Genomic DNA, 27,449 nt, shown 5'->3' on the forward strand with positions numbered 1-27,449 from the left:
CCCATCCAGCCCCCTGTGGGGCGGGGCCTGCTTGGCCCCCGCCCCTTCCCCACCAGACCACGCCCCTCTCAGACAAGCCCCTCCCCTTCTTCATTTTAAATTTAAATTAAACATTTAAAGGGGAAACACCCCCCTCCTTGCCCCTTTAAGGGGGGGCGGGTCCTGGAGTGGCCCCACCCCTTCTCGGGGGGTGACGTAGGGAGGGGCGGGGCCGTGGGGGCGGGGCTTGGCTGCGGGGAGCAGCGCGGACGCGGGCAGCGCCGGATCCGTCCCGCAGGTGGCGCTGGGAGGGACTGGGATGGACTGGGATGGACTGGGATGGACTGGGAAGGGACTGGGATGGACTAGGATGGACTGGAGGGGACTGGGAGGAGACTGGGAAGGGACTGGATGGACTGGGATGGACTGGAGGGGACTGGGAGGGGACTGGGAGATACTGGGAGGGGACTGGGAGGGACTGGGATGGACTGGGAGATACCGGGAGGGGACTGGGAGGGACTGGGATGGACTGGGAGATACTGGGAGGGGACTGGGAGGGGACTGGGATGCACTGGGAGATACTGGGAGGGGACTGGGAGGGACTGGGATGGACTGGGAGATACTGGGAGGGGACTGGGAGGGACTGGGATGCACTGGGAGGGACTGGGATGCACTGGGAGGGACTGGGATGGACTGGGATGGACTGGGAGAGGACTAGGAGGGACTGGGATAGACTGGGATGGACTGGGAGATACTGGGAGGGGACTGGGAGATACTGGGGGGCACTGGGGGGCACTGGGAGGGCACTGGGAGGGAGTTGGGGGGCACTGGAAGATACTGGGAGGGGACTGGGAGATACTGGGGGGCACTGGGGGGCACTGGGAGGGCACTGGGAGGGAGTTGGGGGGCACTGGAAGATACTGGGAGGGGACTGGGAGATACTGGGGGGCACTGGGAGGGCACTGGGAGGGAGTTGGGGGGCACTGGGAGATACTGGGGGGCACTGGGGGGGCACTGGGAGGGAGTTGGGGGGCACTGGGAGATACTGGGGGGCACTGGGGGGCACTGGGAGGGAGTTGGGGGGCACTGGGGGGCACTGGGGGGCACTGGGGCTCTACTGGCGGCTGGGGGGGGGGTGTCTCCATCACTCCCCTCCCCCCCCAGCCCCCCCATGGATCCGGCCGCCCCCCCCCGCCGGGGCCCCGCCCCTCCCCCGCCCCCGCCCCGCCCCCCCCCGGGGTCCCCCCCCCTCCGCGCCGTCCTGCTGGGCCCCCCCGGGGTGGGCAAGAGCAGCCTGGCCCGGGCCTTCGCCTGGCCCGACCCCCCCGGGACCCCCCCCCCGCACCACGAGGGGCCCGGTGAGTCTGGGGGGTGTCGTCCCCCCCCGGATTTGGGGTCCCCTGCGTGATGTGGGGGGGTCTTGAGGGGTTGGGGGGGGGCTGGAGGGGTGGGGGGGGGGTCCTGAGTGATTTGGGGGGGTCCCTGGGGGGCTTGGGGGGGCTCTGAGGGGTTTGGGGGGGCCCTGAGTTATTTGGGGGGGTCCCTGAGGGGTTTGGGGGGGCTCTGAGGGGTTTGGGGGGGTCCTGAGTGATTTGGGGGGGGTCTCTGTGGGGCTTGGGGGGGCTCTGAGGGGTTTGGGGGGGGCCTGAGTTATTTGGGGGGGTCCCTGAGGGGTTTGGGGGGGCTCTGAGGGGTTTGGGGGGGAGGTTGAGGGGGTTTGGGGGGGTCCTGAGTGATTTGGGGGGGTCCCTGAGGGGTTTGGGGGGGCCCTGAGTTATTTGGGGGGGTCCCTGGGGGGCTTGGGGATCCCAGACGATGACGAGGCCGAGGTTGGGGGAGGGGGGGGTGTCCCTTGGGTGCTGGGGGGGGGTCTCCTGGGTGGTTTGGGGGGGTCCCATATGTTGGGGGGGACCCTGGGTGGTTTGGGGGGGGGTCCCAGATGATGGGGGGGGGGGGGGGGGGGAGGGTGAACCCCGGGCTGATTTGGGGGGGGGGGGGGCGGATGCTGGGGGGTCCCCGAGTTGCGGGGGGAGCCCGGGGGGGGCTGGGGGTCCCTGGGGGGGGTTGGGGGTCCCAGCCCCCCCCCCTCCCCCCCCCAGAGCCCCCCCGGGAGCGGCGGCTGCGGGTGGACGGGGCGGCGGCCGCGCTGCTCCTCTACGACGACGACGAGCAGGTGGGGGGCGGGGCCTATGCTAATGTATGCAAATGGCGGGGGCGGGCGGCGGGGGCGGGCGGCAGCGGCAGGATGCAAATGAGGCGGCCGGGGGCGGGCGCGGGGCAGGCTGGGAGCGCGGGGGCGGGGCCGGCATGCAAATGAGCGGGGGGGGGAGGTGGGGCTGGGTATGCAAATGCGGGAGGGGGCGCGACCTAGCGCTTGCATGCAAATGAGGGGGGCGGCGCTTCGTACATGCAGAGGAGGGGCGGTGCTTGACATGCAAATGAGACGCGGCAGCGCCGAGCAAATGAGGGGGCGGTGCTTGACATGCAAATGAGACGGCTCTCGCCATGCAAATGAGGGTGACGCTTCACATTCGCTGCAGCCGCAAACGGGGGGGGGGGGGGGGGGCGGGGCACAACATGCAAATGAGGGGCGTGGGCACGGGGGAGGCGGGGTCTGGCACGCAAATGAGGCGGGGGGGCAGAGGGGCGTGCCCATGCAAATGCGGCCGCGGAGGGGGGGTGGAGCCGTGCGGGCGTGGTGGGCGTGGTTATGCAAACGAGGCCTCGGGAGGATGCCCCGAGCTTCACGGAGGGGTGGGCGGGGCGACGCAAAGGAAGGGCGGGGCCGCTCAATAGAGGGCGGGGCTATGCCGACGAGGGGCGGGGCTATGCAAATGAGGGCGTTGGCATTGCTCGGGGAGGGCGGTTGGCAATGGAGCGGCACGGGGAGGGGGTGGGGTGTCCATGCAAATGAGAGGGGGCGTGTCCACGCAAACGAGACGGGGGCGTGTCCGCAGGCGGTGGGCGGGGCCGACGCGGTGCTGCTGGTGTTCGCCGTCAGCGACCGCGGCTCCTTCGCCCGGCTGGGCCCGGCCGCCCGGGGGCTGCGGTCGGGGACCCCCCCGGCCCCCCTCATCCTCGTCGGCAACAAGAGCGACCTGGCCCGAGCCCGGCAGGTCTCCCCCCGCGGTGAGGCCCCCCCCCCCGCGACCCCCATGGCCCCCCCCAGGGACCCCCCCACTGCCCCCCGCCATGGGACCCCCCCCACGTCCCCTCCTCCGCCACCCCATGGGTCCCCCTGTCACCCCCCCCCCCCCCCCCCCCCCCCCAATGAGCCCCCACGTCCCTTCCCATGGGGTCCCCCAGCCCCTGTGTGTGTGTCGTCGTCCCCCCCCACCTCGGGTCCCTCCCCCAACGTGCCCGTGTCCCCCTTCCCCCCCCCCCAGAGGCGCGGGGGCTGGCGGCCGTGCTGGGCTGCCACCACATCGAGACCTCGGCCGCCCTCCGCCACCGCACCGAGGAGCTCTTCCAGGCCGCCGTGCGCCAGGCCCGGCTCCACCGACGACGCCTCCGCGGACCCCCGGACCCCCACGGGGAAGAGGAGGATGAGGAGGACGAAGAGGGCAGCGTCCCCCCGCCCCGCCGCCGGCGCAGCCTCACCGGCCGGGCCAAGCGCTTCTTCACCGGCCTCGTGCCGCTGGCCCGCCAACGCTCCAAGTCCTGCAGCGACCTCTCCGCCCTCTGAGGGCGCTGGCCCTTTAAGGGCGGGGCACCGCCACCCCACCACCAACCTGGGGCGGCATGGCCCCTTTAAGGATGGGGTGGGGTTGCCTTGCAAGTGTGGCCCTGTCCCTAGAAGAGCATTGCCCCTTTAAGAGCATTGCCCCTTGAGGAGAATTATTCGTTTAAGAGCAGTATTGCCCCTTTAAGACTATTGCTGCCATGAATTGCCCCTTTAAGAACAGTACTGGCCCTTTAAGAGTATTGCCCCTTTAAAAGCAGTATGGTCCCCTTGAGTATTGCCCCTTGAAGAGCCGTATTGCCCCTTGAAGAGCAGTATTGCCCCTTTAAGAACAGTACTGGCCCTTTAAGAGTATTGCCCCTTTAAAAGCAGTATGGTCCCCTTGAGTATTGCCCCTTGAAGAGCCGTATTGCCCCTTTAAGAGCAGTATTGCCCCTTTAAGAGTATTGCCCCCTTGAGTATTGCCCATTTAAGAATATTGCCCCTTTAAAAGCAGTATGGTCCCCTTGAGTATTGCCCCTTTAAGAGCAATATTGCCCCTTTAAAAGCGGTACTGCTCCTTTAAGAGCGGTACTGCTCCTTTAAGAGCGGTACTGCCCCTCTGCGGGCGGTACAGCCCCTTTAAGAACGCCATTACCCCTTTAAAAACAGCGCTGCCCCACCGTTGGCGTTGCCCCTTTAAGCATGGGACTGCCCCTTTAAGAAGCATTGCCCTTTGAAGGCCAGTGTGCCATCACACCAGGGTGGGCCCCACCATCAACTGCATGGCACTGTACCTTTAAGACCCGGATAGCCCCGCCCCTTTTGGAGCCCCGCCCACCGCCCGCTTCCCCCGGCAGCTTTAAAGGGGCGGCGCCCGGCTGTGTGTCCCGCCCTCCGACAGCCCCCCTTCCCCTTTAAGAGCCTCTTAAAGGGGCGGCGCTCCCCTCTGCAGGCCACTCCCACCCGGAGGAAGCTCCTCCCCCCTCCCAGAGCCCCTCCCCTTTAAGGCGGCAGCCATCTTGCCCCGCCTTATTTGTCCTCCCGCCCTTAAATCGGCCAGCTCTCCGCTGCGCGCTGCCCCTTTAAGAGCCCCCTTAAAGGGGCAGTACCTGCATGTCCTGCATGAGGCCCCCGGCGGCCATCTTGGAGGGGGCGTGGCCTCCAATAAAGACTTTGCTGCCTGGCAACGAGCGCCTGGTTCGTTAATGGTCGCCGTGGTGACGGGGCGGGGGCAGAGGCCCCGCCCCCCCCCCTCCCGGCGCAGAAACGGGGCGGGAAATGGGCGTTTTGGGGCCGTTTTTGTGGTTTTTTTATTTCGAGTCCGATAAAGAAACAAAACAACGACAAAAAAAAAAACAAAAACAAAAACAAAAAAACAAAGAAAAGAAGAAGAAACAAAAAAAAAAAAAAAAACCCCAAAAAACCCGGAGTCGGGGAGGGGAAGGGCGGAGGGGGCGGGGCCGCCGCAAGCCCCACCCCCTGCCCAGCCCCACCCCAACGCCCCGCCAGGGGGCGGAGGCAGCAGGGCTCGGGGGCGGGGCCAGATGGAGGGGGCGGGGCCCCCCCGGCGGGGGGCGGGGCCGTGTTACCTGCAGGAGGGGAGGGGTGAGCAGTTAGGCCCCACCCCCAACGCAGCTCCACCCCTGAACCCAAGCCCCGCCCCCAGGCAGCCCAGCAAGTGGACGCTGCCTCCAGGCCCCGCCCCCGCGCTGCAGGCCACACCCTCCTCCTCCCCAGACCACGCCCCCCCCCGGGTGAAGCCCCGCCCCCAGGCAGCCCAGCTCTACCCTTACCATGCAGGTGGACGCTGGCTCCAGGCCCCGCCCCCGCCCTGCAAGCCACACCCCCTCCCCAGACCACACCCCCCGGTGAAGCCCCGCCCCCAAGCCACTCCCCCCTTCCCAGCAGCACAGTGTCCGCTCCAGGCCCCGCCCTGCAGACCCCGCCCCATCCCACACCACACCCACAAACAGACCACGCCCCCACCCAAAAGCCACGCCCCCACCCAAAAGCCACGCCCCCAGCGCCCCTTCCATCCAGCCGCCATGCCGGACAGTGCCCGCCCCCGGCCCCGCCCCTCCGCCCGCAGGCCCCGCCCCCGCAGGCCCCGCCCCCCGGCGCAGGCCCCGCCCCTCACATGGTCTGGGGGGTGAAGAGCCCCGAGAGCTGCAGGCACTGGGAGGCCAGCGTCTGGGAGGCCAGGTTCAGCGCCGGGCTCAGGGCTGGGGGCACCGGCACGTCGGGAGCCGCCCCACGGCCGGGGCACCCCCGGAGACCCCGGGGCCCCTCCAAACCCCCCCGGGGACCCCCCGCCCCACGGGGACCCCCGGGGCCCCTTCAACCCCCCCAGGGACCCCCCCCAGGGACCCCCAAGGCTCCTCCAAACCCCCCCAAGGACCCCCAGGGCCCCTCCAAACCCCCCCCACGGACCCCCCCAGGGCCCCCCAGGGCTCCTCCAAACCCCCCCCAGGGACCCCCAGGGCCCCTCCAAACCCCCCCAGGGACCCCCCGCCCCACGGGGACCCCCCAGGCTCCTCCAAACCTCCCCCAGGGTCCCCCCCAGCCCCACGGGGACCCCCCAGGCCCCTCCAAACCCCCCCAAGGACCCCCAGGGCCCCTCCAAACCTCCCCCAGGGACCCCCCCAGCCCCACGGGGACCCCCGGGGCCCCTCCAAACCTCCCAGGGACCCTCCAAACCCCCCCCACGGACCCCCCCAGGGACCCCCAGGGCCCCTCCAAACCTCCCCCGGAGACCCCCCAGCCCCACAGGGACCCCTAAAGCTCCTCCAAACCCCCCCAGGGACCCCCCCCCAGCCCCACGGGGACCCCCCAGGCTCCTCCAAACCCCCCCAGGGACCCCCCCAGCCCCACGGGGACCCCCCAGGCTCCTCCAACCCCCCCCAGGGACCCCCCCATGTTGCCCAGGGACCCTCCCAGCCACCCCTGGAGACCCCCTAGGGATTGCCCCCAGCTCCCCCAAGAGACCCCCCTCCCCCCCCCCCCAAGGACTCTCCCCAGCCCCCCAAGGACCCCCCACCCCCTGCAAAGGCCCCCCAGGACCCCCAGCCCCCCCGTACCGGTGAGGGCGGCAGGGTTGAGGGCCCCCAAGGGCAGGGCCCCGTTGAGCTGCAGGGCGGCCTGGGCCGTGCTGGGCAGCTGCAGCCCCGAACCTGGGGGGCAGGAGGGGGGGACGCCGTGGGGCAGGGCCAGCCACGGGGCCCCCAGCACACCGACACCTCCCCCTAGCCCCATAGCTACCCCCTAACAACCCCCAGCCCCATAACTACCTCCTAAAGCCCCCCCAGATGGCTCCCAACCCCCCCCAGCCCCATAGCTCCCTCCTGAAGCCCCCCCAGATGCCTCCTAATGCCCCCCCAACCCCGTAACTACCTCCTAAAGCCCCCCCAGATGGCTCCTAACATCCCCCCAGCCCCATAACTACCTTCTAAAGCCCCCCCAGCCCCACAACTCCCTCCTGAAGCCCCCCCAGATGCCTCCTAAAGCCCTCCCAGACCTATAACTACCTCCTGAAGCCCCCCCAGATGCCTCCTAGTGCCCCCCCAGCCCCATAACTCCCTGATGAAGCCCCCCCAGATGCCTCCTAGTGCCCCCCCAGCCCCATAACTCCCTGATGAAGCCCCCCCAGATGCCTCCTAATGCCCTCCCAGACCCACAACTCCCTCCTGAAGCCCCCCCAGATGCCTCCTAACATCCCCCCAGCCCCACAACTCCCTCCTGAAGCCCCCCCCAGATGCCTCCTAACGTGCCCCCCACCTTCGGCCAGCTTGGCCATGAGCTGGAGGCGGCCGGTGGCTCCCACCAGCTCGACGTCCTCGCTGCCCTCGGGGAAGGTGATGTCGGTGGTGCCGTCCAGGCGCTCGGTCACCTGCCCCACGCGCATGGGGCGGCCGGCCAGCTCGAAGCCGTTGAGCTGCTCCAGCGCCCGCCGGGCGCACTCGGCCTCCGCGAACTGGGTGGGGGGGGGACACACACACAGAGGCAACACAGGCGGGGGTCACGGGCGTAGCGGTGGGGACACGTGGGGAGGACTCGGGGGGCGCGAGGGGCTCACCGTGATGAAGCCGTAGCCCTTGGACTGGCCGGTGTCGGGGTCCCGCATCAGGACGATGCTGTCAATCTGGGGGGGATGGAGGGTGGTCAAGGTGGGGCCCGAAATGGGTCCCTGTGGTCCTCGTGGGTGGCCCCACGGCGTCACCGTGGCCCCACGTCCCCCCAGACCCGTCCCCATGACCCAACCACGTCTCAATGTCCCATCAAACCTGTCCCCATGACCCAACCGTGTCCCCGTGTGTCCCCAACCCCGTCACCGTGACCCAACCGTGTCCCCATGAGCCCCCAACCCATCCCCATCACCCAACTGTGGCCCCCAACCCCATCCCCGTGACCCAGCCATGTCCCCGTGTCCCCCCAACCCCATGCCCTTCACTCAACTGTGTCCCCATGTCCCCCCAACCCCATCCCCATGACCCAACTGTGTCCCCATGCCCCCTCAACTTGACCCCCATGACCCAACTGTGGCTCCTAACCCCATCCCCATGACCCAACCAGGTCCCCGTGTTCCCCAACTCCATCCCCATGACCCAACTATGTCCCCAAACCCCATCCCTATGACTCAACTGTGTCCTCATGTCCCCCCAACCTCATCCCCATGACCCAACCTCATCCCCATGACCCAACTCCATCCCCATGACCCAACTGCGTCCCCATAAGCTCTCAACGCCATCCCCATGACTCAATTGTGTCCCTGCGTCCCCTCAACTCCATCCCCATGACCCAACTGTGTCCCCCAACCCCACCTGCATGACCCAACTGTGTCCCCATGTCCCCTCAACTTGATCCCCATGACCCAGCTGTGTCTCCTAACCCCATCCCCACGACCCAACCAGGTCCCCGTGTCCCCCTAACTCCATCTCCATGACTCGACTGTGCCCTCATGTCCCCCAGACTCCACCCCACGACCCAACCGTGTCCCCCAACCCCATCCCCATGACCCAACCGTGTCCCCACACCCCCCCAGCTGCGTCCCCATAACCCAGCTGTGTCCCCACGTCCACCCAAACCTCTCCCCATGACCCAACCGTGTCCCCACGTCCCACCAGCCACAGCTCCGCCCCCCCCCGGCCCCCACCTCACCTTGCCGAAGGGCTCGAAGATGCCACGCAGCATCTCCTTGGTGATGTTGCAGTGGAGGGAGCCCACGTAGAGGCGCATGGGGCCCCCGCTGCCCTTCTGCAGGTTGTTGGCCATGGCCGCCAGCCGGTTCTTCTCCGCCTGGGGGGGGACCTGGGAGCTGAGGGGGGGCCCTTGGGGACCCCCAGAGCTTCCCCCTGGACCCCCCTCCTCCGCGGGACACCCTCAACTCTCTGGTGGTCCCCCCAAAATCCATGGGAACCTCAGCTCCACTTGAGTCCACCAGAACCATGCCCCACAAGAGTAGCCCCGCGGAACCCCCAAACCCCACAAGAACCCCCCAAAACCCCACAAGAGCCACCCCAAACCCCACAACCGCCAAACCCTAGAACAGCCCCCCCCAAACCCCATAAGAGCCCCCCCAAACCCCACAAGAATGTCCCCAAACCCCACAAGAAACCCCCAAACTTGAGAACCTTCCCAAATGCCACAAGAAACCCCCAAACCCCATAAGAACCTCCCCAAACCCCATGAGAACCCCCCAAGCTCCACAAGAGCTCCCCAAAACCCCACAAGAGCCCCCCAAACCCTACAAGAGCTCCCCAAAACCCAAAAGCCCCCCAAACCCCACAAGAACTCCCCCAAACCCGAGAACCCCCCCAGAACCCCCCAAACCCCACGAGAACCTCCACAAACCCCACGAGAACCCCCCCAAACCCCATGAGAACCCCCCAAACTCCACAAGAACCCCCCCAAACCCCACAAGAAACCCCCAAACCCCATGAGAACCCCACCAAACCCCACGAGAACCTCCACAAACCCCACGACAACCCTGCCAAACCCCACGAGAACCCCCCCAAACGCCACAGGAAACCCCCAAGCCCCACGAGAACCCCCCAAACCCAAGAACCCCCCCAGAACCTCCTCAAAACCCCACAAGAACCTCTCCAAACCCCACGAGAACACCACCCAACCCCATGAGAACCCCCCAAACCCCATGAGAACCCCCCAAACCCCACAAGAACCCCCCCAAACCCCACAGGAAACCCCCCAAACCTGAGAACCTCCCCAAACCCAAACCCCCCCCCAAAACCCCATAAGAACCTCTTCAAACCCCACAAAACCCCCCCCGCAACCCCACAAGAACCCCCCCAAACCCCACGAGAAACCCCCAAACCCCACGAGAAACCCCCAAACCCCACGAGAACGCCCCCAAACCCCACAAGAAACGCCCAAACCCCACGAGAACTCCCCCAAACCTGAGAACCCCCCCAGAACCTCCTCAAAACCCCATGAGAACCCTGCCAAACCCCATGAGAACCCCCCAAACCCCACAGGAAACCCCCAAACCCCACAAGAACCCTCCCAAACCCCACAAGAACCCCCCCAAACCCCACCAGAAACCCCCAAACCCCATGAGAACCCCCCCAAACCCCACAAGAAACCCCCAAACCCCACGAGAACCCCCCCAAACCCCACAAGAAACCCCCAAACCCCATGAGAACCCCCCCAAACCCGAGAACCCCCCCAGAACCTTCTCAAAACCCCATGAGAACCCCCCAAACCCCACAGGAAACCCCCAAACCTCACGAGAACCCCCCCAAACCCCACGAGAACCCCCCCAAACCCCACAAGAGCTCCTCCAGCCCCACGGCGTCCCCTTGGAGACCTTCCCATCCCCTTGAAGACCACCCCCCAGATCCCACAAAACCACCCCTCAGCCCCCCAAACCCCTCGCTGTCCCCTGGGGACCCCCCCCCCGCCAGCCCACCTGGGAGGCCTGGACGATGATGGGGACCCCGAGGAGACGTTGGCCGGTCAGGCCGATGGCCAAGGGCACCGACTGGATCTCGCAGAACTCGACGTAGGCGATGCCCTTGGAGCGCCGCGAGTTGCGGTCCGAGATGATGCGCACGTCCCGCACCTGGGGAGGGGAGGGGACGGGGACACGGAGGTGGCGGTGGCACCACGGAGGTGGCGGTGGCACCACGGAGGCGGCGGTGGCACCCCGAGGGTGACGGCAACGCCGTAAAAGTTTGGCTGGCGTTACAAAAACGGCGACGATGAGGGCAGCGCCGCGAAAACAAGGGCGCTACCACAAAGAAACGCTAAAACGGGCGTCGGCGGCATAAAAACGGACAAAACCCAACCGTTTCTGGTGGAAAGGCGACGGGTGACCGCGACGGTGACGTGAAGCCACACCGAAACGTCCCTCACCTTGCCCACGGCAGAGAAAAAGTCCTCCAGGTCGCGGGGCCGGATGCGGGCGGCCAGCTGCATGCAGAAGACGGTGCGAGCGTCCCGCTCCTCGGGGCTCAGACTGCCCAGGGGCTCCCTGGGGACACGGAGGGAGGGGACACGGGGGAGCGTCACCTCCCCGCCGCGTCCCCGTGCGTCCGTGTGTCGTGTCCCCCCGCCGCGTCCCCCGCTCACCGCACAGGGCTCTTCTCCCGGTACAGCGGGCTCTTGCTGTGGCCGAAACGGCGCCTGGAGGGAATGAGGAGATCACTGAGGGGGCGGGGGGAGTGTTGGGGGAGGATTTTGAGGTATTTTGGGGGTATTTGGGGGGGTCTTGGGGGGCTTTAGAGAATTGTGGGGAAATCTAGAGAGGATTTGGGGAGGGTTTGGGGGACTCTGGCGGCATTAAGGGGGATTTCAGGGGGTTTGGGGGGTCTTGGGGGGCTTTAGGGAATTTCGAAGGAATTTAGAGAGGATTTGGGGAGATTTGGGGAGGGTTTGGGGGACTCTGGGGGCATTAAGGGGGACTTCAGGGGGTTTGGGGGGTCTTGGGGGGCTTTAGGGAATTTCGAAGGAATTTAGAGAAGATTTGGGGAGATTTGGGGAGGGTTTGCGGGACTCTGGGGGCATTAAGGGGGACTTCAAGGGGTTTGAGGGGTCTTGGGGGGCTTTAGGGAATTTCGAAGGAATTTAGAGAGGATTTGGGGAGATTTTAGGATGATTTGGGGGACTCTGGGGGCATTAAGGGGGATTTCAGAGGGTTTAGGGGGTATTTCGGAGGATTTGGGGGGTCTTGGCGGCCTTTAGAAAATTTCAGAGAAATTTAGAGAGCATTTGGAGAGATTTTAGGACGATTTGGGGGACTCTGGGGGCATTGAGAAGGATTTTGTGGAGATTTCAAGGATTTTAGAACAATTTAGGAGGATTTGGAGAGGATTTTAGAGCGTTTGGGGGGGATTTTGTGGGGATTTCAGGAATTCTAAGGGCACGTTGCGGGATTTGGGAAGGATTTGGGGGTGTTGGGGGGGGATTTTGGGGGTGTAACGGGTACCGGGCTCTCTCTTCCCGCCGGCGTTCCCGGCTGCGGGAGCGGCTTCCCCGCCGGCGCTCCCGGCTGCGGCTGCGGTGACGGCTGCGGCGATCCCGGCTGCGGCTGCGACGGCGGCGGTCCCTGTCCCGGTCCCGGCTCCGGCTGTTGTGTGTGTGTGTGGGGGTGTCACAGGGTCACCCCAAAATCCCTACGGGACCCCCAACCACCCCAAGGGACCCCAAAACCCCTCCGAGCCCCTCCCGGCGTCCCCCCACCTGTGTCTGTGGTCACGGCTCCGGCTCCGGCTCCGGCTCCTCTTCTTCCTGCTGCTGTACAGGGGGGTCACGGGGGGACGGGGACCCCCAAATCCCCCCCCAGCACCCCCTAATCCCCCCCACCACCCTCTGGTCGCCCCAAAAAACCCTCGTGGCTCTCCAATATCCCCCCCAAACCCCTCAACATCCCAAATTCCCCCCCTCCAAACCCCTCCCGGCCCCGTATCTCACCCCCCTAAAAACCCCCGTCGCTCCTAAATTCCCTTTAATCACCCCAAAATCCCCTCCAGCCGCTGCGCCGGCACTCCCCTGAGCCCCCCCAAACCCCGCCGTAGCCCCCCCAGACCCCTCCAACCTGCTCCCGCTGCTGCTCCCGCTCTCCTTCTTGGCCTCTTTGCTCGTCTCCTCCGCCGGCTGCTAAGAGGGAGGAGAACACCGGCACCGGTGAGACCCCCAAAAATGACCCCCCCCCCCAGCAGCCCCAGCACCCCAAAACTCCCCCCCGGGCTCACCTGCGCCGCAGGGGTCTCCGTCTGCACCTTGGAGGGGCCGGGCTGCGCCTGGAGGGGAGGACACACACATCAGAGCTCCGAAATCCCCCCCCCCAATACCCCAAAGACCTTCAGGGGACCCCAACCCACCCCCAGGGGTGACCCCAACACCCCCAGGGTGACCCCAAACTCCCCACGCAACCTCAAAATAGCACTTTTGGCCCTAAAAGCTCTTTTAAATAAAACGAAACTCTTTTATGTGGGCCAAAACCCTCATTAGGTCACCCCCAAATCCCTTCAGATCACCCCAAAACTCACTTTAGGGGTTCCTAAAGCCCCTTTAGGTGACCCCAAAATCCCTTCAAGTGACCCCGAAGCCCTTTAGGTCGCCCCACACCCACTTTAAGTGGTCCCTAAAGCCCTTTCAGGTAGCCCCAAGCCGTTTTTAGTCTCCCTAAACCATTTTTAGATGACCCCAAAGCCCCTTTAGAAGACCCCAGCCCCCCTTAAACCACCTCACAGCCACTTCAAGTCAACCCCAACCCCCTTTAGATGACCCCAAGCCCCCTTTTAAAAGACCTCGACCCCTTTTAGCTGAGCTCAACCCCCCCGAGTGACCCCAAACCTCTTTTAGGTGACCCCAAACCCCCTTTCAGATGAACTCCAGCCCCTTTAAATGAACCCAAACCCCTTTACCTGAGCCCAAGCCTCTTTGAGATAACCCCAAACCCCTTTAAATGACCCCAAATCTCTTTTAGATGACCCCCACCCCTTTTAGTCGACCTCAAGCCCCTCTAGGTGACCCCAAACCCCCTTAAAATGACCCCAAAGGCCTTTTACAGCCCCCCAGCCCCTTCTGAAAGGCCCCCACCCCCCTCTGGGTGACCCCCAAACCCCTTTAGATGAGACACCCCCCCACACCTCCTCCTTCTTGTAGGGCGCCTCCAGCATGGCCTCGATGACGATGTCGAAGTCGTCCGACGTCATGGCGTCCGTCTGCGCCGCCGGGTTGACATGTGACATGGGTGGTGGTGGGGGGGGGGACGGGACACAGATCGGACCCCAACGCGTCCGCCCCATCTCCCCCTGCCCCCACGTCCACCCCCCCGCCACGTCCCCAACGTCGTCCCCCCCCCCTTACCCACAATGCCCCTGGTGTCCCCGTGTCCCCCCCCCGCCCCCCTCCCGGCTCACCGGGTCCTGCAGCGGGTTCGAGCCCCCCGCCTCCATCTCGGGCCGGCCTGGGGGGGCTCCTCACGCGGGTCGGGGGCTCTTCCTGGAAGAGGGGGTGGTGAGGTCACGGGCTGAGCGATGAGGTCATCCGCCGAGCGATGAGGTCACGCGCTGAAGCCGAAACCCCCCCTGATTCACCCCAAAAGGCGAGCTGCCTCCCCCCGCTGCCCCACGTGTGTGTGTGTGGGGGGGTGGGGGGATAAGCCACGCCCCCGCCCTCTTAAGCCACGCCCCCCGCGGAAAACAAGCCACGCCCCTCCCTAGGAACGGCGCGGGACCCCCCCCGCCGCCAGGCCCCGCCCCTCGCGGGCAAGCCACGCCCACTCGCGGCGGGGTGGCGGCGCAGCCCCGCGCATGCGTGCTGGCCGCTCCCCCCCCCCCCCCCCCCAGCTCCCGCCGCCGCCGCCGCTTCCCCCCCCCCCCCGCTTCTCCCCGCCGCTTCCCCCCTCGTCCCCCCCCGGCGATGACGCCATTCCCGTGCCGTGTGACGTGTTCCCCTCCGGCGCTTACCGGCCCCCCTGGGCTGGCGGCGGCAGCGGCGGCGGCCCGGACGCGGCGCTAAGATGGCGGCGGCCTCCAGAACCTTCCCCCCCCTCCCTCCCTCCTCCTTCCCCGCCGCCGCGCAGGCGCGCCGCGTGCCCCGCCCCCGCCGCGCGCCCATTGGCCGCCGCCCTCGCCTTCTTCTCCCTCCCATTGGCTGACGACGCGGAGAGGGGAGGGCGACGAAGCGGTGGCGTCGCTGATTGGTCCGAAACGGGGAAAGAAGGTGGGGCGAACCGCCGGCGAGGCGATTGGCTGGGAAGGGCGGCGGGGCTGATTGGCCGCGGCGCGGCGGCTGGGCGTGGCTGAGCGCGCTCAGCCCCTCGTTGGCCCCGCCCCTTGCGCGGTCTCCGTGGAAACGCGGTCGCCCCGCCCCTCCCCTGCGCCGTCGCCGTGGAAACGCGGCCTAGTCGAGCCTGGGGCAGCCTGCGCTGAGATGGCGGCTGGGTTTGGGGGCGAAATGGCCGCCCTCTTGCTCTCCCCCCAACCCAAAGAGCTTCAGCGAGGCCCGAGGAGCCCTGCAGTGCGTGTGTGTGAGGGAAAACATCCAGTCAAAACGAGCCACGAGGGGCGAGGGCACCCTGGGCATGAGGTAGGCATCAAGATGGCCGCCCTCACGCCCACCCTGCCTGACACGGCTGCCGCAATACACCCCCCCTCCCCCCCTCCCCAAAATGGCCACCGGGAAACCGAAGAGTAAAGTCAAGGCCTTTATTGCAGCGTGGCGTCTCAAAGACCGATGGTGTAGGAGCGTCCGGTGGGGTTGTGGAGAGCGGAGCAGGCAGGGGCGGTCACCGCCCACTCGTACCACACCTTCTTGGGGGTGGCACAGCGCCAGAAGGCCACCGACACCTCCTCGCCCGCCCGCACCGCCAGCGGTTGCTGTGGAGGACGGGAAGGAAGAGGGAAAGGGGTGAGTAAGATGGCCGCCCGGATGCCGAGAGCGACGTACCTAATGTTTTACCAGTCCCAAGGTGGCTACCCTCCCGCCAAGCCAAAGATGGCCAACCTGAGGTGGCCAGTCTCCACCCAAATCCAAGTTGGGCAACCCGAGATGGCCACCCTCCCTCCCGCCAAGCCCAAGATGGCCATCCTGAGGTGGCCAACCTCCACCCAAGCCCAAGATGGCCAACCCAAGAAGGCCACGCTCCTGCCAAGCCCAAGATGGCAACCCAAGGTGACTCAGCTCTACCCAAGCTCAAGATGGCCACCCTCCTGCCAACCCAAGGTGGCCAACCTCCACCCAAACCCAAGATGGTCAACCCAAGGTGACCACCCTCCTACCAAGCCCAAGATGGCCAACCCGAGGTGGCCAGTCTCCACCCAAACCCAACATAGCCAACCCAAGATGACCCAGGTCTACCCAACTCCAAGATGGCCACCCTCCTACCAACCCAAGGTGGCCAACCTCCACCCAAACCCAACCTAAGATGGCCAACCTCATGCCAAACCCAAGATGACCCACCCAAGGCGCCCAAGATGGCCGCCCTTACGCCAAGCCCAAGATGGCTGCCATCCTGCCAAGTCCAAGATGGCCAATCCAAGACGAGCAACCTCCACACAAGCCCAAGATGGCCACTCTCCTGCCAAGCCCAAGGTGGCCAACCCCAAGGTGGCCAACCCAAGATGGCCGCCCTCCCGCCAAGCCCAAGATGGCCGCCGCAGGACCCACCTTGATGGGGAAGAAGATGGGGAACCAGGAGAACATCCCCGGAGAGTGAGTCTCAGGGCGGATACCTGCGGGGTCACGACCCTGCTGACCTCCCTGATCCCCAAGCCCCGCCCCTTCCCCTTCCCGCCCTCCCCCATTGGCCACATCCCCCCGCAGTGCCGAGTCCCGCCCTCTGACCCCTCACCCCACAGATCCCGCTGGCCCCGCCCCATTGACCCACCGATGCTCCCAAACCGCTCCCGCTTTTGACCCCCGACTCTTCCCGTTGGCCCCCGTTGACCCCCAGCTCCGCCCACTCGACCCCGACCCCACCCCTTTGCCCCAAACCCCGCCCGCTCCCCTCCCCATCGACGCCAACCCAACGCCGTTGACCGCCGATGCCCCCACGGCTCCGCCCCCTCGGCCCCGTTGATGCCCCCGTTGGCCAGGTTGACCCCCGCCGCCTCCCGCCATTGGCCGGTCGCCCCCTCAGGCCCTGCCCCCTCTTGGCCCCGCCCTTACTGAGAGTGATGTCACCGTAGAGGGTGGTCTCGAAGTAGCCGGCGAAGCCGTGGAGGACGGTGTTCACCTCCACCCGGAAGGACAGGCGGCGGTAGCGGCTGTTGTCCTGGGTGGGGTCTGTTGGGGGGGGCGGAGTCAGCATTGGGTACGCCCACCCCTGACCTCACACGCGGTGACATGGCATCCCGATGACATCAAGGGGAACACCCACGCAGGGCCACCGCCAACGCCGGCGGAGATCCTGCCCCACGGGGCGGTTCCTCCAGCCCTGCCCCGCTGCGGGTGCGGCCAATGAGGTCCCGCCCCACCGTGGGTGTGGCCAATGAGGTCCCCGTTGTGGGTGTGGCCGGTGAGGCCCCGCCCCCCCGCCTCACCTGGGTTGGGGTGCTGGAAGGAGAAGCAGGGCTGGGGCGGGGCCAGCTGGTGGAAGTTGTGGAGCCGCACGACGTAGGGCATCTCGAACTGCGCCTGGGGGGGGACGCTGAGCACCTGCCCCACGGCCACCCCACGGCCGCCCCCCGACCCGCCCCACGGCCGCCCACGGACACCCCGTGACCCCCAACGTGACACGTAACCACCCAACGGCCAACCCAAGATCTCTGAGATGTTCCCTGGCCACCCAAAGACCCCCAAGATGCCCCACGGCCTCCCCAAGACCCCCGACCTGCCCCATGGCCACCCCAAGACCCCCAACCTGCCCGACGGCCACCCCACAGCTGCCCCCCAACCCCCCCCAGACACCCCGTGACCCCCAACGTGACACGTAACCACCCAATGGCCAACCCAAGACCCCCAAGATGCCCCACGGCCTCCCCAAGACCCCCAACCTGCTCCACAGCCCACCCAAGATCCCCAACCTGCCCCACGGCCACCCCACAGCTGCCCCCCAACCCCCAACGGACACCCCATGACCCCCAACGTGACACGTAACCACCCAATGGCCAACCCAAGACCCCCAAGATGCCGCACGGCCACCCCAAGACCCCCAAGCTACTGGATTGCCATTCCAAGACCCCCAACGTGCCCCATGGCCACCCCAAGACCCCCAACCTGCCCTACGACCACCCCACAGCTGCCCCCCAACCCCCAACGGACACCCCATGACCCCCAACGTGACACGTAACCACCCAATGGCCAACCCAAGACCCCCAAGATGCCGCACGGCCACCCCAAGACCCCCAAGCTACTGGATTGCCATTCCAAGACCCCCAACGTGCCCCATGACCACCCCAAGACCCCCAACCTGCCCTACGACCACCCCAAGACCCCCAACCTGCCCCACGGCCCCCCCAAGACCCCCAACCTGCCCCATGACCATCCCAACCCAAGACCCCCAACCTGCCCCACAGCCACCACAAGACCCCCAAGATGCCCCCCAGCCCCCCAGTGTCCCCCGCCGTCCCCCTAACGCTGCCCCAGCCCCATCCCTGCCCCCCACGCGCTCCCCGGCCCCCCAAGCGCTCCCTACCTCGGGGTCGCGGTCGCGCTCGCGGCAGGCCCGCACCTCGTTGTAGAGCTTGGAGGAGGAGATGGGCGCCAGGAAGGAAGTGTAGGTGCAGGGGATGCTCACCCCGTCCGCTGTGGGGCACGGCCATCAGCCCCACGGAGCCCCCCAACCCTCCAGCCAGCCCCACAGCCCCCCAAATCCCACCCCACAGCCCCGCAGCTCCCCACTCCCACCCCACAGCCCCCCAAATCCCAGCTCTGCAGCCCCCCACATCACAATCCCAGCCCTACAACCCCCCAAATCCCAGCCCCGCAGCCCCCCAAATCCAAATCCCAGCCCTACAACCCCCTAAATCCCAGCCCCACTGCCCCCCACATCGCAATCCCTGCCCCGCAGCCCCCCAGATCCCGCCCCAGAGCCCCCCAAATCCCAGCCCCACAGCCCCGCAGCTCCCCACTCCCACCCCACAGGCCCCCAAATCCCAGCCCCGCAGCCCCCCAAATCCAAATCCCAGCCCTACAACCCCCCAAATCTCAGCCCCGCAGCCCCCCACATCGCAATCCCTGCCCCGCAGCCCCCCACATCCCAGCCCTGCAGCCCCCCACATCCAAATCCCAGCCTTACAACCCCCCAAATCCCAGCCCCGCAGCCGCCCAAACCCAAATCCCAGCCCCGCAGCCCCCCAGATCCCGCCCCAGAGCCCCCCAAATCCCACCCTTGAGGCAGTGCTGGGCCCCGTCGAGGCACTCGGGCGAGAGCTCGTTGTCGGCGAAGGAGCCCAGCAGCTCCGAGACCACCAGGTCGGCCCCCTCGGGCGCCTGCCACTCCCGCATGTCCCGGGGGACCACCGTCACCTGCGCCCCCCACTCCTCGTACTGCCAGCTCTCCAGCCTGGGGGGGGGGGCACGGGGCACCCGTCAGTGGGGCTGGGGGGACCCTATAGCCGTGGCATCTAGGAACGGGGGAGCTATGGGGTCTGTAGGGTGTCGGGAGCACGAGGGAGGGGATTTTGGGGTGCTACGGGGCGGCGTGGAGCCGTGGCATCACCACAGCGATGCCGATTGGGGGTCTATAGGGCGGCTGAGGCACAATGGAGAGAATTTTGGGGTGCTATAGGGCGCTATGGGGCAAGCTGGACTCGTTGCATCATGGTGGTGCCGGGCGCGGGGGAATTATGGGGTCTATAAGGGGGTAGAAACACGATGGAGCAGATTTGGGGGTGCTATGGGGCAGCACAGGCTCGCGGCGTCACCGTAACGGTAGAAACGGGAAAGTTACGGGTTCTATAGGGAGACCAAAGCACGACAAACTGAGTTATGGGCGTTTTGGGGTGCTATAGGGTCATTACATCACGGTGCTATGGGTGTTGGTGAATTATGGGGTCGAGGCAGTGTTGTAAGGCGACCCGTGGGGCTATACGGCGTTATAGAAAGTTGTAGGATGCTATAGGGTGCTCTACGACACTGTAGAAATGGCTACGTCACGGTGATGTTGCTTTTGGGGCAGTTATGAGATCTATAGGGACAGCGGAAAGCAATAGAGAGACTTATGAAGCGCTATACGTTGTCTATAGAGCAATTTATGGGGTGGTACAGGGTGACCGCATCCTTGGGCTGCTGGGATTCGGGGAGTTATGGGGTCTAGGGGGGAGCTGGAGACCCACTCGGTGACTTATGGAACGCTACAGAGCACCTATAGGGCACCTACAACATAATGCAGAGCAATACGCAGCGCTATAGGGTGCCACGGGGGGTTTCGGGGTGCCGTGGGGCGCTACGGGGTCAGTCGTGTCCCGCCAGCGCCGGGACTCGGGGGACCAGGGCGTTCCAAAGCTGTGGGGGGGTCACGGAGCCCTACCGACAGCTTGGGGGGCGGAATTTGGGGGGTGGAATTTGGGGGGCGACTCACGTCACGACGGCGTTGGGGTTCTTCTCCACGGCGTAGACGCGGACGCGCCGGGCCGCCTGCCGCGCCGCCCGCAGCGTGGCGTTCACCAGCGGCCCCCGCCCGGCCCCCAGCACCATCACCACCCTGGGAAAGGGATGGGGGGGAGGAGGGGGTGTCAGTGGGGCACCCCATAACTACGGGGGGTGGCCGGGGGATGCCCCACGGGGCCGTGGGGGGGGATTGGCAGCGGGAAATGGGGGTGACCCGGGAGGAGCCAGGGGGACGTGGGGTGCCCCATAGCGCCGTGGGGTGCCCCACGGGGTCGTGGGGTGCCCCATAGCGCCGTGGGGTGCACTCACTGGACGTTGGTGTCCTTCTCCTCCTCGGGGACGCGATCCAGCAGGCACTTATAGATAGCCTGAGGGGGCGGGGAAAATGGTAATGAGGGGGGGTGGAGCCAGGCGGTGAGCCCGCCCACCCGGCCCCAGGCCCCGCCCACCTGCTGGTACTGGGAGTATTTGATTGGGTCCTTCTCGAAGACCTCGTAGGTCTGCGACTCCAGGTTGTCCATCAAAGGCTGGGGAGGGGGCGGAGCCAATGAGGGACACGCCCCCCCGGCAGAGCCACGCCCCTTCCCACAGGATTCAAAGAGTTCCCCCCTAGTGTGGCTCCTCCCCTTTGGCTTAGCCACACCCCCCTGGGTGAAGCCACACCCACTCATAGCACTATCTCCTCTCTGTAGCTCCGCCCCGGGCCCCGCCCCCCACTCTGACCACGCCCCTGTGTGCAAAGCCACGCCCCATGCTGTAACCACACCCCCTGGACTTACAACCCCACCCCCTAATATCTAGCCACGCCCCCATGTTCAGCCAAGCCCCGCCCCTCATGGCCACACCCCTTGGCTGAAGCCCCACCCCCTTCCCACTCCCATATTTCCCCCCCCACCCCCACACTCACCCCCCAGCCCCACCCCCTCCCCTAGCCCCGCCCCCCGGGGCAAAGCCACGCCCCCACCAGCCCCACCCTCAAGCGGCCACACCCCCTAACCGAAGCCCCGCCCCCTTTCCCCTATCTCTGCTTGCAGGCTCACCCTATAGCCCCTCCCCACCCCCTCGGTGAAGCCCCCCCCCCGCCCAAGCCCCGCCCCCTCCCCGAGGCCCCGCCCCCTCCCCGAGGCCCCGCCCACCTGGAGGGGGGACTGCAGGTAGTCCTCGTAGCCACGGGCGAAGAGCTCGTAGGCGGAAGGGGGGGGGCGGTGCTGGCCCAAGTGCTCCAGGTACTGCAGGTAGGAGCCCAGCGGCTTCCCCCCGTGCCGGGGAGCCCCGGACACCACCACCTGCACCTCCAGCTGGGGGGGGCACGGGGGTCAGGCACCCCAAAACCCCCTACAGCACCCCCTGCCCCACCACCTACAGCTCCAGTTGGGGGTCATGGAGGTCAGGGACCCCAAAAGAGTCCCCCTAGACCCCCCCCAAACCCCTTTTCAACCCCTCACCACTCCCTTAGACCCCCCAAACCCCTTCCCCAGCCCCTCACCACCCCCTTAAACCCCCCAAACCCTCTCACTACTCCCTCACCACCCTCTTAGACCCCCCCAAACCCCCTCCCCACCCCATCACCACCCCCTTAGACCCCCAAACCCCCTCCCCAGCTCCTCGCCACCCCCTTAGACCCCCCAAACCCCCTCCCCACCCCATCACTGCCCCCTTAAACCCCCCCAAACCCCCTCCCCACCCCATCACCGCCCTCTTAGACCCCCCCAACCTCCTCCCCAGCCCCTCCCCAACCCCCTAGACCCCCCAACCCCCCTCCCCAACCCCTTAGACCCCCCAAACCCCCTTCCCCAGCCCCCCCCAGCTCCTTCACCCCCCCTCCCCAGCCCCCCCAAACCCTTCCCGGACCCCCCCCCCCCCCCCCCCCACCTTGAGGAGGCGGAAGACGAGGCGCTGGTGGAGGCGGGAGAGGACGGGGAAGCCCTTCTTGTTGGTGAGGAAGACGCTGGTGGGGAGGATGGCCGCCTTCACCGGCTCCCCCAGCCAGCGGTCGATGGCCGCCGCCGACGGCAGGTCGGCCCCCACCTCCAGGGCTGTGGGCAGGGGGCGGGGTCAGCACTAGGCCCTGCCCACAAGGGCCTGGCCCCTCCTACTTCTCCATAATGCAGTAGGCAAAACTCTGGACCCGCCCATCTGTGGGCTTGGCCCCGCCCACACCTCTATAGCCACACCCACACACCCCAGGCTCCACCCACTTGGCTCAAGGCTCCTCCCACACGTGTGGCCACACCCAGAGGCTCCACCCCTGTGGCTCCTTGCTCCTCCCACATCCCCCAGCCACACCCACAACACTCTGGCTCCACCCCCCCTTGGCTTAAGAGCTATCGGCCCCGCCCCTGCCCCCCCTTGGCCCCGCCCTGCCCTTCAAGCCCCGCCCCCTCGGCCCCACCCCCTCCCCTCAGGCCCCGCCCACACTCACCGACCCCCACTCTCTTGTTGTAGTCGCAGAGGGTGCGGAAGTTGTGCCACCTGCGGGGGGGCACCGGGGGTCACCCCCCGCCCCCAACACCCCCCAGAGCCCCCCAAACCCCCCACACCCCCCCCAGGAACCCCAAGCCCCCCCAAAACCCCAAATCCCCCCCAGGAGCCCCCCAAAACTCCCCACACCCCCCAAACAGCTTCTCAGGAGCCGCCCCAAAACCCCACACACACCCCCAGGACACCCAATCCCCCCCAAATCCCCCCCAGGAGCCCCCCAAAACCCCACACCCCCCCCCAGGACCCCCAAGCCCCCCCCAGGACCCCCCAAAACCCCAAATCCCCCCCAGGAGCCCCCCAAAACCCCACACACCCCCCATGGCCCCCCAAAACCCCACACCCCCCCCAGGACCCCCAAACACCTCCCAGGACCCCCCAAAACCCCAAATCCCCCCAGGAGCCCCCCAAAACCCCCCACCCCACCCCCCAGGACCCCCCATCCCCCCCAGAACCCCCCAAAACCCCAAATCCCCCCCAGGAGCCCCCCAGCCCCCCCCAATCCCCCCCACCTTCACCCTTCAGACCCCCCCCGATGGCACAGACCCCCCCTGCCCCCCAAATCCCCCCCCAGGACCCCCCTGCCCCCCCCAAATCCCCCCACCTTCACCCTTAGACCCCACCTGCCCCCCAAATCCCCCCCCAGGACCCCCCCAGCCCCAAATTCCCCCCCCAATCCCCCCCCTCCTTCACCCTTAGACCCCCCCAGCCCCCCCAAATCCCCCCCAGGACCCCCCAGCCCCCCCAAATCCCCCCCCCCCCCCCTCACCAGAGCCAGGTCTTCTCCTCGGCCGCCCCCTCGGCCCCCCCCTCGGGCACCGCCTCGTTGCCCACCAGGTCGTCCCGCAGGTCCTCGGGGGCCAGCAGGGGCACGCGCACCCAGAACTGCCCGGCCCACCAGTCACTCCCAGTGCCCCCAGTGCCGCCCAGGCGCCCCGACCCGCTGCGGCCGGCCCTGCCTCCCGCTAGCCCGCAAAGCCTCCCGCTAGCCCTTTAAAAGCTCCCCGTGGCCCGCAAAGCTTCCCCGTAACCGTCAAAGCTTTTCAGTAGCCCTTTAAAGCCTCCCCGTAGTCTCTCAAAGCCTCACAGTAGCCCTGTAAAAGCTCCCAGTAGCCTGCAAAACCTCATAGTAGCCCTTTAAAGCCACCCAGTAGCCCTTTAAAAGCTCCCCGTGGCCTGCAAACCCTTCCAGTAGCCCTTTAAAGCCTCCCAGTAGCTCCTCAAAAGCTCCCAGTAGCCCTTTAAAAGCTCCCAGTAGCCCTTTAAAAGCCCTTTAAAGCCTCCCAGTAGCCCTTTAAAGCTTCCCAGTAGCCCTTTAAAGCCTTCCAGTAGCCCTTTAAAGCCTCCCAGTAGCCCTTTAAAGCCTCCCAGTAGCCTTAACTGTCTGCCAGTGCCTCCCAGTCCCTCCCTGCTCTCTCCCAGTAACCCCCGAAAGTCTCCCAGTGCCTCCCATCGGCCCCTCGAGCCCCCCCAGGGAGCTTTCAAAAGCCTCCCAGTGTCCCCCAGTAATCCCCGGGGGTCTCCCAGTGCCCCCAAAATCCCTCCCAGTTCCTCCCAGTGCTCCCCAGCGCCCCCAATCCCCTCCCAGTGCCCCCCAATCCCCCTCCCAGTGCCCCCCAGTGCCCCAAATTCCGCTCCCAGTGCCCCCCAGTGCCCCTACCAGTGCCCCAGTCCCCCTCCCAGTTCCTCCCAGCGCCCCCAATCCCCCTGCCAGCGCCCTCCAGTGCCCCCAATCCCCCTTCCCAGCGCCCCCAGTCCCCCTCCCAGTGCCCCCCAGTGCCCCCAGTCCCCCCTCCCAGTGCCCCCCAGTGCCCCCAATCCCCCCCCAAGTGCCCCCAGTCCCCCTCCCAGTGCCTCCCAGTGCCCCCAATCCCCCTCTCAGTTCCTCGCAGTGCTCCCCAGTGCCCCAAAACCCCTCCCAGTGCCCCCAAATTCTCCTCCCAGTTCCTCCCAGTGCCCCCAATCCTGTCCCAGTGCCCTCCCAGTGCCCCCAATCCCCTCCCAGGCCCTTAAACTCCTTCCAGTGCCCCCAAATTCTCCTCCCAGTGCCCCCAATCCCCCTCCCAGTTCCTCCCAGTGCCCCCAATCCCCTCCAGTGCCCCCAATCCCCCTCCCAGTTCCTCGCAGTGTTCCCCAGTGCCCCCAAAACCCCTCCCAGTGCCCCCAAATTCTCCTCCCAGTTCCTCCCCTGCCCCCAATCCCCTCCCAGTGCCCCCCAGTGCCCCCAATCCCCCTCCCAGTTCCTCCCAGTGCCCCCAATCCCCCTCCCAGCGCCCCCAATCCCCCTCCCAGCGCCCCCCAGTGCCCCCAATCCCCCTCCCAGCGCCCCCAATCCCTCTGCCAGTGCCCTCCAGTGCCCCCAATCCCCCTCCCAGCGCCCCCAATCCCCCTCCCAGCGCCCCCCAGCGCCCCCAATCCCCCTCCCAGCGCCCCCAGTCCCCTCCCAGTGCCCCCCAGTGCCCCCACCATGGCGCTGTGGTGCCCGGTGTGCAGGTGGGCGCAGAGCACCCGCGCCAGGTTGGGGTTCTCCGCCTGCGTCAGGGGCAGCAGGGAAAGCGGGGAGACCCAGGTACGCCCCGAAATTTCAGCTCCTGCAGCATGGCCTGGGGGGGAGGGGGGGGAAGAGAGGGGTTAGGGGGGTCCCCCATATCACCCCCCCCCCCCCAAATCCCCACCCCCCCCCCCCCAAAAAACCACTCACGGCCTCCGAGTTCCTGCGCACGTGCTCCAGGGGGGAGTCGGGCCGGATCCAGGGCGAGAGCTTCCCCACGATGAGGGTGTTCCAGTCTGGGGGGGACGCGGCGGCGGTTTGGGGGGGGGGCACCCGAGGTGGGGGGGGGGGGTACGGAGGGTCCTGGGGGTCCCCCGCCACCCTTTTGGGGGGTCCCCAGGGTGCTCTGAGACCTTTTTTTTGGGGGGGGGGGGGGGGGGGCACGGTGCTGTGGCGGGGCCCAGGGTGCTCCATGGTGCTGGGGGGGGTCCCAGGGGTCCCTATGGTGCCATAGGGTGTCCCAGGGGACCCCACACCCCTTTGGGGGGTCCCAGGGTGCTATGGGGGGGTCCCAGGGGTCCCTATGGTGCTATAGGGTATCCTAGGACACCTCATGCTTCTTTTTTGGGGGGGGGCCACGATGCCCCACAGCCGTTTTTGGGGGTCCCAGGGTGCTATGGGGGGGTCCCAGAGGTCCCTATGGTGCTACAGGGTGTCCCAGGGGGACCCCATGCCTCTTTTTGGGGGGGACCACGATGCCCCACAGCCATTTTTGGGGGTCCCAGGGTGCTATGGGGGGGTCCCAGGGGTCCCTATGGTGCTACAGGGTGTCCCAGGGGACCCCACACCCCTTTTGGGGGGTCCCAGGGGTCCCTATGGCACCATAGGGTGTCCCAGGGGACCCCACACCCCTTTTGGGGGGTCCCAGGGTGCTATGGGGGGTCCCAGGGGTCCTTACGGTGCCATAGGGGACCCCACATCCCTTTTTGGGGGGTCCCAGGGCGCTATGGGGGGTCCCAGAGGTCCCTATGGCACCATAGGGTGTCCCAGGGGACCCCACACCCTTTTTGGGGGGTCCCAGGGTGCTATGGGGGGGTCCCAGGGGTCCCTATGGCGCCATAGGGTGTCCCAGGGGACCCCACACCCCTTTTGGGGGTCCCAGGGGTCCCTATGGCACTATAGGGTGTCCCAGGGGACCCCTTTTGGGGGGTCCCAGGGGTCCCTATGGCACTATAGGGTGTCCCAGGGGACCCCACACCCCTTTTGGGGGATCCCAGGGTGCTATGGGGGGGTCCCAGAGGTCCCTATGGCATTATAGGGTATCCAGGGGACCCCATGCTTCTTTTTGGGGGGGACCACGATGCCCCACAGCCATTTTTGGGGGTCCCAGGGTGCTACGGGGGGGTCCCAGGGGTCCCTATGGCACCATAGGGTGTCCCAGGGGACCCCACACCCCTTTTGGGGGGTCCCAGGGTGCTATGGGGGGGTCCCAGAGGTCCCTATGGCGCCAAAGGGTGTCCCAGGGGACCCCACACCCCTTTTGGGGGGTCCCAGGGGTCCCTACGGTGCCATAGGGGACCCCACATCCCTTTTTGGGGGGTCCCAGGGCGCCATGGGGGGGTCCCAGGGGTCCCTATGGTGCTATAGGGTATCCCAGGGGACCCCATGCCTCTTTTTGGGGGGGACCCACGATGCCCCACAGCCCTTTTTGGGGGTCCTATAGCGCTATAGGGTGTCCCAGGGGACCCCACGCCCCTTTCTGGGGGTCCCGGGGGGTCCCTACGGCCCCACAGGTGACCCCACCCACCCCCCGGGGGCGCTGCCCGGCTCTCACCCCGTCCGGAGAGCAGCAGATCGGAGCGCGTCTGCGGCCCGGGCCGGCCCCGCGCCGGCTCCAGCCCGAACTCCCGCCGGTACCGGGGGTGGAAGAGCGGCAGGCACAGGAAGTCGAACCTGCACGAGGGCAGAGGGCAGAGATCACCCCAGACCCCTCCCCCTGCCCCCCCCCCCGACCCCCCTCCCCGACCCCCCCCGGCCCCTCACCCCTGCCGGCCACGGCCCCCAGCGCCCCGGCCACCTCCGGGACGCAGCTCAGGTCGCGGCCGCTGGAGACGCGGGCAGCGCCCGCCGCCCCCGGCCCCGCCGCCGCCGCCGCCGCCATCTCTGCCGCGCGCGCCGCCGCGCCCCACCCTCCGCCGCGCCCTCCGCCAATCGCCGCGCCCCTTGCCAGCACGCCCCGCCCACCCCCTCACACCGACGACTGCCAATCGCCGTGGCCGCGCTCGGCTCCGCCCACCGCCGCCCAGCGCGCCTATCAGCGCG

General features: G+C 67.2%; 3 protein-coding genes across 5 annotated transcripts; 1 reads left to right on the forward strand and 2 right to left on the reverse strand.

The window, feature by feature from the left end:
- The first annotated feature begins 1,150 nt into the window (after positions 1-1,150).
- On the forward strand, positions 1,151-3,763 carry REM2 (RRAD and GEM like GTPase 2). Its single transcript, XM_075490734.1, has 4 exons — positions 1,151-1,337; positions 2,079-2,152; positions 2,937-3,108; positions 3,366-3,763. The coding sequence occupies exons 1-4, from the start codon at positions 1,151-1,153 to the stop codon at positions 3,662-3,664; spliced, it is 732 nt and encodes a 243-aa protein (XP_075346849.1). The 3' UTR covers positions 3,665-3,763.
- A 1,187-nt stretch (positions 3,764-4,950) lies between these two features.
- On the reverse strand, positions 4,951-14,661 carry RBM23 (RNA binding motif protein 23). 3 transcript variants are annotated; one of them, XM_075490738.1, is made up of 16 exons: positions 14,572-14,661; positions 14,023-14,104; positions 13,750-13,824; positions 12,850-12,897; positions 12,693-12,751; positions 12,338-12,388; positions 12,084-12,224; positions 11,228-11,281; positions 11,012-11,129; positions 10,566-10,718; positions 8,798-8,935; positions 7,716-7,781; positions 7,418-7,613; positions 6,721-6,813; positions 5,781-5,865; positions 4,951-5,232 (listed from the first exon to the last, which is right to left on the reverse strand). In XM_075490738.1, exons 2-16 carry the CDS (start codon positions 14,056-14,058, stop codon positions 5,229-5,231), a joined length of 1,317 nt encoding a protein of 438 aa, XP_075346853.1. In that variant the 5' UTR covers positions 14,059-14,104; positions 14,572-14,661; the 3' UTR covers positions 4,951-5,228. The 3 variants fall into 3 exon arrangements, with proteins under 3 accessions (XP_075346853.1, XP_075346851.1, XP_075346852.1); XM_075490736.1 differs by having other exon boundaries at positions 4,952-5,232; positions 12,338-12,391; XM_075490737.1 differs by lacking the exon at positions 4,951-5,232 and having other exon boundaries at positions 5,777-5,865; positions 12,338-12,391.
- Positions 14,662-15,298: 637 nt separating this feature from the next.
- Positions 15,299-27,304, reverse strand: PRMT5 (protein arginine methyltransferase 5). The gene is given in 19 exon segments (XM_075490739.1): positions 15,299-15,483; positions 16,274-16,338; positions 16,775-16,891; positions 17,149-17,242; positions 18,243-18,352; positions 18,937-19,112; positions 20,130-20,252; positions 20,468-20,526; positions 20,608-20,685; positions 21,295-21,456; positions 22,031-22,194; positions 22,581-22,630; positions 23,406-23,521; positions 25,103-25,186; positions 25,188-25,220; positions 25,222-25,239; positions 25,338-25,423; positions 26,962-27,080; positions 27,164-27,304. Coding segments are annotated over 19 exon segments (1,932 nt in total). The 5' UTR covers positions 27,289-27,304; the 3' UTR covers positions 15,299-15,330.
- Positions 27,305-27,449: the final 145 nt, after the last annotated feature.

The sequence above is a fragment of the Mycteria americana genome, unplaced genomic scaffold, assembly GCF_035582795.1.
Source record: "Mycteria americana isolate JAX WOST 10 ecotype Jacksonville Zoo and Gardens unplaced genomic scaffold, USCA_MyAme_1.0 Scaffold_98, whole genome shotgun sequence".
In the NCBI taxonomy this organism is placed as follows: domain Eukaryota; kingdom Metazoa; phylum Chordata; class Aves; order Ciconiiformes; family Ciconiidae; genus Mycteria; species Mycteria americana.